General features: G+C 47.8%; 1 protein-coding gene across 3 annotated transcripts; it reads left to right on the top strand.

Moving 5' to 3' along the window:
* Nucleotides 1–494: 494 nt before the first annotated feature.
* Nucleotides 495–14,665, top strand: LOC105922125 (CCR4-NOT transcription complex subunit 3). Of its 3 annotated transcripts, none has more exons than XM_036133422.1 (4): nucleotides 495–671; nucleotides 6,219–6,421; nucleotides 6,547–7,590; nucleotides 12,405–14,665. In XM_036133422.1, the coding sequence occupies exons 2-4, from the start codon at nucleotides 6,305–6,307 to the stop codon at nucleotides 12,450–12,452; spliced, it is 1,209 nt and encodes a 402-aa protein (XP_035989315.1). In that variant the 5' UTR covers nucleotides 495–671; nucleotides 6,219–6,304; the 3' UTR covers nucleotides 12,453–14,665. The 3 variants fall into 3 exon arrangements, with proteins under 3 accessions (XP_035989315.1, XP_035989314.1, XP_035989316.1); XM_036133421.1 differs by lacking the exon at nucleotides 495–671 and adding an exon at nucleotides 693–932; XM_036133423.1 differs by lacking the exon at nucleotides 495–671 and adding an exon at nucleotides 1,074–1,262.
* The last annotated feature ends 659 nt before the right edge of the window (nucleotides 14,666–15,324 follow it).

The raw sequence follows: 15,324 nt of genomic DNA, 5'->3' as shown, positions 1-15,324 counted from the left end.
AAATTTTTAGTTTTAATCGAGAAAACGGCAGAAAACCCCAGAGTCGTTCATTCAGCCTCTCTCTCCCTCTTCTCTCCAAGGTCTCTCTGCCTTCCTCTCCGTTAGCGGCGGGGAGCCAATCACCTGCCTGCTCTCGCGCCTCCTGTTTCCTCCTCACCTCTCCTCGCGCCAATCAGACGGTTCACACCGCGCGCGCTGCACGGCACGCCGCCACGGGCGCTGCCGACAGCGGAACCAGCGCACACACACAAACACACACACACACACACACAGAAACACACACACTGACACACACACACACACACACACACTGACACATACACGCGCGCGCGCGCAGCTCCCCTGTCTGTTACCGAACATCAGCGTCGCGTGTACCCCCTGCCTCCCTCCCTCCCCTTCTCGCCCTGCCGCCAGAGCGACGCACGTATCCGTTCATAACCTCCGCCATTATTCATCGCTCCCCCCCTCCTCCTCCTCCTCCTCCTCCTCCTCCCCCTCTCCTCCCGTGGTGCTGTTTTTTTCTCCTCTTTTCTTTCCTCGAGCTCCTCGCCGCTCTTCCTCCTCCCCTGCAGGGTCTCCACAGAGCCGCTTCCCTTCTCCTCCGCCGGGCTAATTTAACGCCTCGCCCTCCCTCCTCCTCCCCGCCTCGCGCTCGCTTGTGCCAAGCCCAGGTGATTATCCATCCGCCCCCCCAAACCCCCACTCCCCCTTATCCCTCCCTCCATCACCTCCTCCTCCTCCTCCTCGGCACCAACAGACCGACAAATCCCTCCCGGAGCTCCGCTCCCCCCCTCCCCTCCTCTCCTCTCTTTCTCTGTCTCCTTCCCCGCCAGCCATGATCCGTGGCGGGCTAATTCCCAGACGGTCTTCTCCTCCTTCCTCCTCTTCTCCTCTTCACCCTCCTCCTCCTCCTCCTCCTCCTCGCGGGGCCGGTAAGTAGCAGCACGCGCCGTCCATCTTCTCCCTTCCTCCTCGCGCTGTATCGGACTGCATGCTGCGTTCACGGTATTTATCGGTCGTTATCGGCTCTGCCTTTTTCGTGATTGACCCCCTCCTCCCCCCCCCCTCCTCCTCCTCCCCCTCTGTCCCTCATCACTCACCCTCCTTCCCTCCTCCTCCTCCCCCCCGCCCTGCTCCTTGGCTTTCAGTGCCCTGAGGGGGGAGGTGTTAATGTGTCGCGTGGGAGAGCCGTTTTCCCCTCGCGGTCGGTGGCCACCGTGACCTTCTGTCGGAGCTCGCGCCGGCCCGCTTGACCAGACAGGGTAATTAGTTACGCCTCGGGGGAGTTGAGGGGTTGGCGAGAGGAGGAGGGGGGGAGGAGGGAGGGGGAGGGGGCGCACGGGCGCGTGCACGGACCGCCACACATTTTCACACTGGCTGCACACACACAGCGCGAGGACACACTGGTTTAGAGGCGGCACGCGCTTGTTTCCTCTGACAAACACCCACATTTCTCGCTCATTCACACAACGGCGCAGTCTGCCCGTTGTTCGCACGCCGACAAAAAGGCGGCGGAGGTTCCTCTGGCTGCTTTGAGCCTCTGTTTGTGATCGGGGGGGGGGGGGGGGGGGGGGGGGGGTTGTGTTACTGCCGTGATCACGGGGTCCGAACCTGGGCAACACTCCCAACTTTCAGCGGCTTCCCGGGGAGGTGGGAACCAAACTGAGGAGTCCAGACGAAGAAAGTGGGTTTTTGAAGGTTCTGACTTCTTCCACTCCCCAAATGGAAAGATGTGCTGCCGAGGCATAGAAAAGATTAATTTAACTTCCATCTGGACAACATTAATGGACTGAAAAGAGAAAAGATGTAAAATATGATTGGACTTTGGGCCAGACGAGGGACTCAACCCTAGTTCTTCATCCAGGCTCAATTTAGACCCAGAGTCTGCAATGCCAGTCCTGAAGGTCCGATGTCCTGCACCTTATAGATGTTTCCCTGGTCCAAGAGACCTGAATCAAAAGGCAGAATTAGGTCGTCAGCATCCATTCAAGTTCTCCTGAGTCCACCTGGTTCAGGTGTGTTGGACCAGGGAGACATCTAAAAGGTGCAGGACACCAGACCATGAGGACGAATTGAAGATCCCTGATTAGAACTTTGTCTCAGAGGAAAACCAAACATGGTGTTCCAACGCTTGGAGCAGTACAATTGGACCTGATCATGATGGACAAATTCCTGAGATGTCAACCTCTCATTGGATCCTGATGTTTTTCGAATTTATACTGGACAGAAATATGTTAAAACCTGCAGCTTTTGTTAAAATTAAGCTAATTGTACATACCCTAACCAGGATAAAGGCCCATTCATACCTCACGTAAAAGACGGATACGTGTGGAGTGTTTCATACGTTCTAACCGTCGATTTCGTCCGTATTTTGACACGAAAATTGAGAGCTTACGATTACGGACGAAACGGATCAATACAGAGCAATACTACCGGAAAAAGGTGGGGGCGCTATTGAGTTTGTAGTACAAAATGTCAACAAAATCACAAAGAAGGTTATAAGTCTGGGCTTTAAACAATGGCGGGATTCGAGGAACGACTTGCGGAGCTTGTCCGCAACTACCCACACATATATGATGTGTCGTGTCCGGGGCACAGGGACAAACAAAAAGTTTACTTACGGAGCAAATACAACAAAATCACGTCTTGTACCGTCGCCATGTTTGATCAATGGTTAATTATTGTCACCCAGCACTGCCACCTAGAGGACATATTGGTTATTACGCACCTCAACGGACGGAGGTATGAAGGAGTCAACGGATAGAACGTACGGACAGAAATACGGACAGAAATACGGACAGAAATACGGACGTGTAGGCCAAACGTAGGGTATGAATGGGCCTTAAGTCAATCTAAATGGACTAAAATATTAGTGATGTCAGCAGTTTTAGGGGCGGATTTAACGGAAGACCGGACAGACTTACACCGGGTTCACACTGAATACGGTGCTGAGCGGTTCCGGCGCTGCGACGTTACAAGTCCGGTTAACGAGGTCGTGTGGCACTGCAAAAAACTCTGCAAGAAGGAAATCTGACCGGATGCTGGATCAATCTCCTGAATTTCACGAGCCAAACAGGAAACGTTGGGCGCAGTGAATTTCAGAATTAAATCACACCACCAATTTAGCTAATTTGTCTAGTGTTAACAAAACGGCAACATAGAAACATGAGGAAACAGAGAGGCTTTTGGAGGATGAAGTAGGATAATTAAGCACACGGGTAACGAGTTTTGGTCTAAGAAATGAAAACCATGGCTGTTCTTTAAAAATTTATGAGGGATAGCAACAGAAAGGACCGCATGAACTTCTGTTCTTGCCATTTCCACAGCTGGAGCCGCAGCTGGCAGCTTTTTCCCGAGGAGGACTGGGAGTCGGGGGTTTGTGGCAAATAGGAACTGGAGAAAGTTAAATATTATTTATTTTATTCCCCATACCTGCCCTTACAATTGTCCGATGTGTAAAATAAGTTTTCCTCTGTTTACCACAGTTGTCTCTATAGGCTGGATTAGTCAGTTTATGAGAGAGTAATTTGGGCTGAATCCTCTGGGCAATCATTCACCTGGCTACTTCGCTGAGTCTCCGCCATAATTGATGCAATCACGAGAAAACACGGGCTAAATACAATATTTTTTTTAACTTTTTCACATCAGAAGACATTTTACCTCTAAATAAAAGACCTGTGCAGTTACAGCAGCAGATGCTTTTCCTCCTCTCCCATGCACGTACGCTACACTGGTGTCATTTCAACTTTTCACCAGAGGGGGCAGACATCTGCAGAAATCCTGGAATTTACGCTGTGCTCCTTTAAATGGGCTTCAAATCTTCAATGGATAAGGAACCAAACAGCACGTTGTGAAAGATCTTCTGCAATAAAACGTTAGCAGATCAAATTGTTTACAGTTTTCATTCTGAGGTAACGTGGTAGGATTCATTAGGTTTATACTTCTTTCAACCCCATTTTGAATATAATATTTACCTGTTATGCTGAAAATAGTGTGAAATCTCTGTTGATCAAGCATTCCATTATATTTTTTTGTTTCTTTTACAGTTTTATTTTTAATTTGAGTTTGAAATAAACCATCCATCCATTCATTGTCTATGCCGACATATCCATGCAGGGTCACGGGGGAGAAGTAAATCAGAGTCTTTGGTTTTAGCACTCTCATGGCACCAATCTCAAGGATGTTGCACCCCTTTGAAGCTGGATACAAGAAGAGATTAATAGTGAAATGGAATAGACAACCTATCACCTCATGTGCCATCAGGCTGCACCACCAGAGATGTGGACCGACTGTCCACTGTGGCTCTACGCTCTTTCAGGAGGAGTGAATGCTGCTTGGAGAGACTTGATGCAACCTGCTGGGTTTCCTTAGAGAGGAAACTTTCTGACCAACCTGGAGGATTTGATGGAGTCTGACTTTGGAAAGAGCCTTGAGATGACATGTGTTGTGAACCGGCGCTATTAAAATAAAATTTAACTGAATTTGTTTAAATTGATTCTCTTTAGTAAGACTAGAGGTAACCTGGAATCCTTGGAGGTTTATCGTCTACCTTGTGGTATAGCACAACTTCACAGCATCCATCTCTTCTCGTCCTAATGCCAATAGCAAGAGACAGTGAACTTCTTGTCTGGTTGATGACAGTCCAGGGACAGTGTTCAGCACATCATGGTGCTGGAAGTAATCCAATACATGTGGTCAGAGGACAAGAGCAGATGTTAGGGTGTTCTGGAATGTTAGGTGGTCAATGGTTCTTCTCTAGTTCAGTCAGTCTGCGCCAACCAGAGCCTTGGTGTTGATGTGGAATAAATCCAACATTTGCCAATCCTCTGAATCTTCATGCATAATAGAACCACCCAGACTGACCAAAAGCCTGATCATACTCCCATCAAGTGCTGTCTAAAGGTGATATTAAGATTGATTCTGGCATAGAGAATACAACTAAGCATGAAAAACAATAGCCTACTTCTTGTCAGATGAAATTATGTTTTCTGATTTTGGGTTTGGTATACGTGTCCCAATTTTTGTGAGGTTGTTGTGCTTGGCAAGAGCAGAGTAAAGTATGCCAGGCCGTAGTAGTGTTTACCAGTTTGCATTTCTCATCATGCACTTAGGTGTGGGTTCTGTCCAGCTATGCTGCCTTTCTCCTGCAGTCCAAAAGTCATGACATGTTGAGTCTGTTGGGATCTCTAAATTTCCTCTAAGTGGGAGTACATGTCTCTGTGTTTCTCTGTGATGGACTGGTAACTTGTCCAAGATGTACATTGCCTCTCGCACAATGAGCACTGGAGATGGGCACCTGTGCTTGTAGAGTCACCTGGCCGTACAAGGACAAGCAATTTGAGATGATAGATGGATAGGCTAAAACCTTCTGATGATAGGGTTGGGAGTTGATCTATTTCTAAAGCAATTTTTTTCAAGCTTCATTCTTCCCAGAATGCTTCCAAGTACAACTACCAAAATAAGATGGTTTTCAGATGAGGTAAATACTGACTCTGAAATGATAGAGCTTGTTAATATGTGACTTAATGACTTATCAGTACAATAAGATATATTATAATATTGTTTACTCCACTGATATGAGGGAGTTTGGATTTCAGAACTCAACCATCAGAAAGGTGAACTGAAGCCTTCTCTTAAGCTGAAAAGCTGAATTGTAAAACGAAAGTTTCTCTCATCAAAATCCAACATAGCTGCCACATGCATAAAAAATGAAGATAGCATCAGTAATAAAAAATTTTGTCAAACATCTTCCATAACACAGGTATGAGCAAAACCTACTGGATTTTGGAGTTGGGCCCTGAAAAAACTGAGGTTGGTTCGGACATTATTCTTGGTACGCCAACATTCCAACAATAGACAAACGTCAACTGAACTGATAGGTTGGTGACTGCTGACAGGGGAGTGAGCTGGCAGGTGAACAGAACTGAGCTAAAAGCTTACAGAACCCTAACAGATAGTATAACACAAAGAACAAAATCAAACCACAACAAAACTCAAACTATTCCATGATTCAAAACTAAGACAGAACCTAAAATCATGACAGAAAATGCTATATCGCCATCTTACAGTACTAGCAAGAGCAAGGCTGTTCTTGTCGCTGGAGCAGGAGGACAGAGTGCTGGACAGAACACAATGGTGCAAATGTGTAAATGAGCGGATCAACAAACTGATATATTTCCTAAAGGCACTTTGTCTGTTTTTGTTTTTTCAACTCACAGACCAAAACGTGAAGACCTCACAGGGCTAACTGCTAGCTGGACAAACGTGTATATATGTGTGTTTGTGTGTGCGAGTGTGAGTGGTCATGTCGGGAATGACGAGTGGCGTGTGTGTAGAGAGTGACCTCTCCTCGATGCTGCAGAGAAGCTCCGCCCCCTCTCACCATCACCCAAATCACCATGGTTATGGAGGTCAAGGGCAGGTGAGTCAATCTTTTCCCTTTTTGTTATTTTTCACTTCAGATACACCCGCCCTGGTGAATGGTTGGTCTTAAAGATGTTTTAAGTCACGTGGCATAATGAAAAACGATGACGATCTCTGTTGCAGGTATCGGGCCTGGCGCCGATGCTGGACTACACCACTGAGATGGACCGGTATCGCTCATCCATCGCCACCTTCTACAAGACCAATGTCAACATGAACATGAATGTGACAAACTTCCCCCAGTCAGCCAAACTGGCGGCTCGTCTGGCGGCAGCGGCTCCCATCTTCCCCCCCGCCGCTGCCAGACTGGGTGCCATGGGAACAGCGCCATGGGGTTGCCATGACAACATGAACATGAACCACCCGGCGGCCATGTTCTGGGGCAGGCCCAAACCCGTGGCCACGGCGCCAACGCATCACCACCACCACCCCTCGGCGACGCCCGGTCACATGACCTCTTCGCACCCCCACAGCAGCAGCAGCATGCACCAGAGTGGCGGGGGGTCGGGAGCGGGTGGAGGCGGTGGTGGAAGTGAAGGGGGAGGAGCTGAAAAACATGGACACACCGCATCACTTCCTGTCACCCAGGGAACAGCACACCATCACCCCATAGCGCCCACCAATGGGAACTTCCTCCCCGGTTACAGTGGCGGGGCAGACTGTGGTGTCATAAACAAGCAGGGACACGCCCACCCGGACATGATGGGGCTATCAGATGGCGGCAACTGCAATGGGGGAGGAGTAATGAGTGGCGGGTTCCTGGGGGGGCTGGGACTACCCCCTGGGGTCATCGTCATGGCCATGGGATCTGCAGGGGGTGGGATCTCAGATGCCAGCAGCGCTTTTCAGATGACAAGCGGCCAGAGGGCGCTAACGGACTGTCAGCAGCACACCAACTCCTCCCCCTGCCCCTCCTCTTCCTCCCCCTCATCATCAGGGGTGACGGCGGGGGGTGTCTCTCTTTCTTCGTCGTCGTCAACGTCGTCAGGGACAGTGGCAAAGAGGAAGCGGAAGCGATGTGGTGTGTGCGGGCCGTGCAGACGACTGATCAACTGCGGCGTCTGCTCGTCCTGCCGCAACAGGAAGACGGGTCACCAGATCTGCAAGTTCAGGAAGTGTGAGGAGCTGAAGAAGAAGCCAGGAGGAGGAGGAGGTGGAGTGCTGGAGGTGAGTGTGCAGTTGCACACGGACACTCACAGAAAAACCCATACCATGTTGTATAAAAGTGTTTGTATCACTTCTTAACATTCTGCCTCGTTACAACCTCCAATTGAATTCAGTTTATTTGTATACTGCCAAAACTGAAGGCAGTATACAAACCGGATGAGCATGTAGCCACAGTGGATAGTCGTCTGCATTGTGTTTTTGTCTTTGCAGTAATCCTTCATAACGAGCATGCATGTGGTGACAGTGGAGAAAAAATCCTCCCCTCTAACAGGAAACATCTGACAGAACAAGCTCTGGTCAGACCAAAAGATAACATTTAGGTTTACAATTAAATCAGTGCATCCCCCTGAACACACAATCTCTGCAGTGAACCATGGTGGTGGCAGCATCATTCTGTGGAGATGCTTTTAATCTGCAGATACAGGGAAGAGGCCACAGAAAACCTGATGAAGGCTGCTGGAGACATTGCCCAAACAACCTGCAGCTGTAAGAAGGTTCAGCAAGTAGAAGCAGGAGTGTCTCTGCTCTGTCTTCTCTAACCCCCAGTGGGTCGAGGCAGATGAGCGTTCACACTGAGCCTGGTTCTGGTTCTGCTGGAGGTTTTCTTTCCTGTTAAAGGGGAGTTTTCCTCTCCACTGTCGCTTCATGCATGCTCTGTATGAGGGATTGCTGCAAAGCCATCAACAATGCAGACGACTGTCCACTGTGGCTCTACGCTCTTTCAGGAGGAGTGAATGCTGCTTGGAGAGACTTGATGCAACCTGCTGGGTTTCCTTAGAGAGGAAACTTTCTGGAAATCCCACCAACACGTCTTCCATTGCAGAAGCAGAGCCTGAGGACTCTGGGTCGGGTTCTCCCATCTCTGGTGCTGAGGTTGCCGAGGTTGTTAAAAAGCTCCTCGTGGCAAGGCCCCGGGGGTGGATGAGATTCGCCCTGAGTACCTTAAGGCTCTGGATGTTGTGGGGCTGTGTTGGTTAACGCGGCTCTGCAGCATTGCGTGGACATCGGGGGCAGTTCCCCTGGATTGGCAGACTGGGGTGGTGGTCCCCCTATTTAAAAAGGGGGACCGGAGGGTGTGTTCCAACTACAGAGGAATCACACTCTTAAGCCTCCCTGGTATGGTCTATTCTGTGGTTCTGGAAAGGAGGGTCTGTCGGATAGTTTAATCTCGGATTCAGGAAGAGCAGTGTGGTATTCGTCCTGGCCGTGGAACACTGGATCAGCTCTACACCCTCAGCAGGATTCTGGAGGGGGCATGGGAGTTTTCCCAACCAGTCTACATGTGCTTTGTGGATCTGGAGAAGGCATTCGACCGTGTCCCCCGAGGGATCCTGTGGGGGGTACTCCGGGAGTATGGAGTACCGGACCCTTTAATAAGGGCTGTCAGGTCTCTGTACGACCGGTGTCAGAGTCTGGTCCGCATTGCCGGCAGTAAGTCGGACTCGTTTCCGGTGAGAGTTGGACTCCGCCAAGGTTGCCCTTTGTCACCGATTCTGTTCATAACTTTTATGGACAGAATTTCTAGGCGCAGCCAAGGTGTTGAGGGGATCCATTTTGGTGGCCTTAGGATTGCGTCTCTGCTTTCCGCGGATGACGTGGTCATATTGGCTTCATCAAGGCGTGATCTACAGCTCTCACTGGAGCGGTTCGCAGCCGAGTGCGAAGCGGCCGGGATGAAAATCAGTGCCTCCAAATCCGAGACCATGGTCTTGAACCGGAAAAGGGTAGAGTACCTCCTCCGGGTTGGGGAGGATGTGCTGCCCCTAGAGGAGGAGTTCAAGTATCTTGGGGTCTTGTTCATGAATGAGGGGAAGATGAAGCGGGAGATCGACAGGCGGATTGGTGCGGCGTCTGCTGTGAAGTGGGTGCTGTACCGATCCGTTGTGGTGAAGAGAGAGCTGAGCCAAAAGGCGAAGCTCTCGATTTACCGGTCGATCTACGTTCCTACCCTCATCTATGGTCACGAGCTTTGGGTCGTGACCGAAAGAACGAGATCCTGGATACAAGCGGCTGAAATGAGTTTTCTCCGTAGTGTGTCTGGGCTCTCCCTTAGAGATAGGGTGAGGAGCTCAGTCATCCGGGGAGGACTCAGAGTAGAGCCGCTGCTCCTCCACGTCGAGAGGAGCCAGTTGAGGTGGCTCGGGCATCTGGTTAGGATGCCTCCTGGACGCCTCCCTGGTGAGGTGTTCCGGGCACGTCCCACCGGGAGGAGACCCAGAGGAAGACCCAGGACACGCTGGAGGGACTATGTCTCTCTGCTGGGAACGCCTTGGGATTCCTCCTGAGGAGCTGGCCCAAGTGGCCGGGGAGAGGGACATCTGGGCCTCCCTACTGAAGCTGCTGCCCCCGCGACCCGACCCCGGATAAGAGGAAGAAAACGGACGGACGGACGGAAACTTTCTGACCAACCTGGAGGATTTGATGGAATCTGTAAAGAGCCTTGAGATGACATGTATCATGAATTTGTGCCATCCATCCAACCAGCCATCCATTTTCCTTAACGCTTTTCCCTGTTGGGGTCGCAGGGGTTGCTGGTGCCTATCTCCAGTATTCAATAGGGAGAGGCGCGGTACACCCTGGACAGGTCGCCAGTCTATCGCAGGGCAACACAGAGACTAACAGGACAAACAACCATTCACACGCACTCACACCTAAGGAGAATTTAGAGAGACCAATTAACAGTCATGTTTTTGGACTGTGGGAGGAAGCAGGAGTACCTGGAGAGAACCAAGGCATGCACAGGGAGAACATGCAAACTCCATGCAGAGAGACCCAGGGTTGGTGCTATATAAATAAAATTGTATTAAATTTTGTTCCCCTTTTAAAACTATACAATACTTTGTCTTAGTCTCTTCATAGAATCCCAATAAAACACACTGAGCTTTTTGGTTATATTGTGACAAAATGAGGAAAGCTTCACGAGGCATCAATACTTTTCTGAGACGGCGCACATGTTCTCACACCCATGCAGGCAACGTTTAGCTGGTTTTACTCCTCTCTGCATGCCTCTGTGTGTGTGCTTGGTTCTCTCAGCGTGTGTGAGCGTGTGTGTGTCCTGGCTCACTTAACCCAGATGACTGCCAGTGAGGCTGGAAGGCATCGCTCACCCCGCTGAGTGAGTGTGTGTGAGTGCTGTGCAGATGGTGGGTGGTGAAAAGCGAGAGCTCGGAGCCTGCCGAGGTCTGGCAGGCTGCCAGTACACACACACACACAGAGACACACACACACACACACACACGGCAGCTCTACACTGATTCACAGAGATAAAGAGAGCCTGCAGAGAGCGGGAAACAGAGAATATTTATGTTATCTGCCTCCTCCTCAGGGTGTGCGCCAGCGCTCGTCTTTGCCGTAAGAAGTAGCGGCGATCAATAATTCATTGACACCGGTTTTCGACCTCACTGATGACTCCATATATCTTTCTCTCTCTCACACACACACACACGCACGCACACGCACACACGCACACTTCCTGTGGGAATGTCTACATACTAACTCTAATTATTCCCTCTTCTACACACTAAAACAAGGAGTGTGTGCGTTAGGAAGACAGTGAATTAGCAGCCATAATCTTCCTCAATTACACACTAATTGGACCTGTGGAGGCTCGCAGCAACTGACAGCACCGTGCACGTGTGTGTGTGTCCTGTATGTGTGTATGTGTGTGTGTTGGCAGGTGGTTTCACTCTCTTGCCTCATCCCTTTTCTGCTCACTTTGAAGTCAACCTGACAGACTCCCTCAGTCCTAAACTTTACTTTGTGTGCCGAACATTAAAGCGCTGTCGGTACTTCATCGTTACTTCCCTCAGAGGTTTTGTCCTGCGGAGTCCAAAACAAATGGACCACAAAAACCTGTGGGTTTTCAAACTTTAAAGCTGGGTCAGTCGTCATGCCAAGTTCTCCCTCTGAATGCTCACAAACCTCTAACTTAGAGAAGAAAGGGTTTTCTCATAGAGCTCCAAACATTGGCTGATTAGCAAAGGCTGCTTTTTCTGTCCAATCCTTTGGATCTGAAGCCAAACAGGTATCTGGTCAACTGCGCTGACACTTGCGCAAAATTCTGCATCCTTGAAAATCTACAAAAGTGAAAAAGTTTCCTTCATTTGTAGGAAATGCTAAATACATGACCCAAGCTAAAATGTGCCAGTCAAACTGTTTACAGTGACACAGTAGCTACGATTACATGGACAAAGGTAATCAAAATAAACGGGATAAGAATGCTTCATGTAAAACAAGCCAATCGGAATATCGTGATCGGGCTAAACTCAAACGGGATTTAAACTGTAATCCGAATGAGACGGGTGGTTTATGCCGACTGATAATCCGATCAACATGAATATAAACGCTTGTCAGGCTCAAGTTCAGAAGCCGATCTGAGTCCGCATGTGCGCCCGACGTAAACGTGACGCATTTCTGCGTTGTTGAGTGGCGGAAACACATCGGGAGGCAAAACTGTCTGTGCTCCCGATAAATCCTTTCTATTGGAAACATTAAAAGAGCTCAAAAGAATTTATTCAGTAATGACTCAACCGTATTTAGAACCTGTTGCAAGTTCAGCCTAGGCGCTCGTAAGACAAACAAACTCGTACACTAAGGCTTTATTTACAAAGACAGAAGTTCTTCTGTATTTTTAGGGAAATTTGATAACTGCGCACGTCGGATTAATTGATTGTGTGCCCATATAAACGGTACAATCCGATTATCTAACCTGAATACATTTCAATCTGATGGTGAGATTTTGTGCGTGTAAACCTGGCTAATGACAGCTCTTAAGCCTTCCAAACACCAACTCTTCTTCTGTGTTTGCTCCCCAGCGGCCGCCCTCCGTCCCCGCCGGCGAGGCGTTTCGCTGGTTCTTCTAGCCTTTCCTTCACCAGTGGAGTCACCAACACAGACCTGGACTGAATGAAAACCAGCGAAAAGGACTAAGACGTCTCCAACTGATCCACAGCTGGACTTTTTTGTGTGTGGATGGTCCAGACATCCAGCATCAACCGGATGGAGGAAGAGGAGGAGGAGGAAGAGGCAGTTTGATTACAGAAAACTGGAGGGTTAATCAGAATTTGCTCAAGGTTTATGCTTTGTTAATATTTATTCAAAGGTGTAGTCTTCTCTTGCTAATAAAGCCCACCGTCCATCATGGAATGAGTTAGCATCAAGTAGCTGAACTACAGCAGGTTAATTCATACCAATAAATAATGTCGGCTTGAAGCCTTTTCAACTGTATTTTATTGACATGATGAATGATGAGCTGTTCTTTACTATTTCTTTATCTTTGGTTTTGAATTAAGCTTCTTCTGATTTGTGGTCATGGAACGGCAGATTTGGGTCAGTCGCAAGTCAAGAGACGTTGTTGTACCTTCTTTATATCTTGATGTCTGATTTGTATCAGTGGGTTTGACTCACCTTTGCAATCTTAGTCCGATATGTTCATACGGGTCTGTTCAACATTGCAGTTAACCATCTGTCAACCTGAAACCAGAATCAACCCCTAAAATTACTCACAGGTCACTCTAACCCTCTGTATGTCCATGAATTATTGCTCTAGTTAAATTTTCAGTCTGAATATTTGTTGTTCACCATGGCACCAAACTTCAGAGTACACTAGACCACAGGCTTCCCTGAGTGGAACCTTAGTTTGTGTTTGTTAATGCTTTAAGCTCATCAGTATTGCCCTGTTTGCCCTGAAATCCCAGTAAAGCACCAAAGCTTAATGCATCAGGCAGGGACTTGTTCAGTATTAAAGGATTTCTAAGTATTGGGATAGATTTTGTTAAAGGTCTTGGATCAGAACCAAGACCAAGAACACTCAGGGGATCAGGAAAGACTCTGGCAAAACCAAGCAAATAGTACATTTCTAAAGACAGACGGGTAAGTAGGTAAGCACCTAATTGTTTCTAGAAGTATTAGGATTAACTTTAAACTGTTCTACTCAGTTCATCAAAGGGAGGATAAAGATTGTTTAAACTGTAAGATCTTTATCCTATCAGAACAAATCAAACTTTCCTAGTGTCCATTTCAAACTGCAGCTCATCACAGCTCTAGAGTCTGAGGCTTTGATTGGTTGAACTGGGCAGAGAACCAGAGAAGTCAACATTCATAGAGAAACCTTTCCAGTAACTCCGGAGCTACAACCATTCCCCCCAGGCATGTAGCCCTTTCCATCTGTGGAAAAACTGCCTTCCTCCTCTTCATCCTCATCCTCCCAGCAAAACCACTAATCCCATTGTAGCAAAACCCAGGAAGATTCAGGACTCAGCCGCAGAGACTTCTTCAGTTTGACCAAAACTGGCTGACAAGTTAACCTCAAAGAGGATTCACAAACTGACCTCAGCAGGAAGTGATCCAAGACTGTTAAATACGGACTACAAGTTCCCCACAGTAGGACTACAATAACCACATCACTGTTATCTGTCTCTTCTGTCTACCTCCTCCTCGAGAACTTTACAGGCACCTTGACTGACTTTTACTGGGCGCTTATTCTGCTGGTGCAATGTGAGCTGCTTCTTAACTCTCTTGGTGGTCCAGAATTTATTGGATTCATGTGAATTCTGGTCATTAATCTGGCAAAATAGATCATTTATTGGGTTTGTCTGGATTTTGATGGAAGGTTCTCAGGGTGAGGTCAAACGTTCAGTTGATTTTACAAGGCCAAAAGCAAACTGAGAATAATTATTTTACTGCATTCTTGTTCCTGCAGTTGAAGGTTTCTATGTTTCACCCCCACTACTTAGGAACTTTGGTTTATTTGTGGTATCGAACATTCAGTTTGTTAGGCACTGACAGAGACCTCAGAGAGAGTTCAGAACTAGCTCCTGTGTTCCCGTATCAGCGCACATTGAACCACATGGTGACCGACAGAAGCGTCGAGCTGCAGTTTTGAATGCAGTGTGAGAATTCACAGGGCCCCGTTGGATCCCCTGAGCAGAACTCTGGGACTCAAAGGAACCAAGCTGGAAGAGATCAGAACATTCCACACGGCAACTGTCATTTCCTGTTTGTCGGTTGACAACATGCTCAGTAAAACCTTGTACACACTAAGACATTCTCATTAAAATTTTATCTTGAAAGTTCATTTCTGAGCAGTGCTTTCTCCGCATCTTTTCAGGAAATGTACAGCCATGGTTCTGGTGATGAATATTGACCTGAGAACATTCATTTAGACACTTAATGGTATGTTTTATAGATTGGACAACACAACATTCAGCCTTTTGAAATGTCTTTTTACGCCCGTGGATACCATAAATCCCTGCAGAACCAAGCATTAGCAGGAATTAGCAGTGCTAATGTTTTTGTTAATAATCTAACAAAAGTACGCCTGGTTTTATCAGCTCACAGCCTCAAGTTTAAGACTGTTGGCAGTTTTTATTTAATTGATCAAGAAAAAAATATTTTCTCACCCTTCACAAAAACCTGAATGTCCTTTTCAGTAAACATAACCCTAAAGCCCACGCTAACACACCTATTAGTGAAACCAGCTATATAAATGCATTCATAGTCCCACTGTTGCAATTCAGGACTGCAGTGAACTCAACCTGTTTAAATATAAGGCTTTAGAGACCCAGTTTAACTAAGTTGTTAGCCCTTCTTCTGACGCCAAATGCTTTATTCTGACTTCTAGTGGCTAAAGAAGCATTTTTGGATCTTAATGCAAAACAAAATCCGTCATATCCTTAACTATTCCAGTGGCCTCCATTTTGTCTCAAATAAACTGTTTTTTGTAGATTTTGTATA

This window comes from Fundulus heteroclitus, unplaced genomic scaffold, assembly GCF_011125445.2.
Source record: "Fundulus heteroclitus isolate FHET01 unplaced genomic scaffold, MU-UCD_Fhet_4.1 scaffold_62, whole genome shotgun sequence".
NCBI classification, from domain to species: Eukaryota; Metazoa; Chordata; class Actinopteri; order Cyprinodontiformes; family Fundulidae; genus Fundulus; species Fundulus heteroclitus.
Note: the sequence above shows the minus strand (reverse complement) of the source record. Positions and strands in the feature narration are given on the sequence as shown.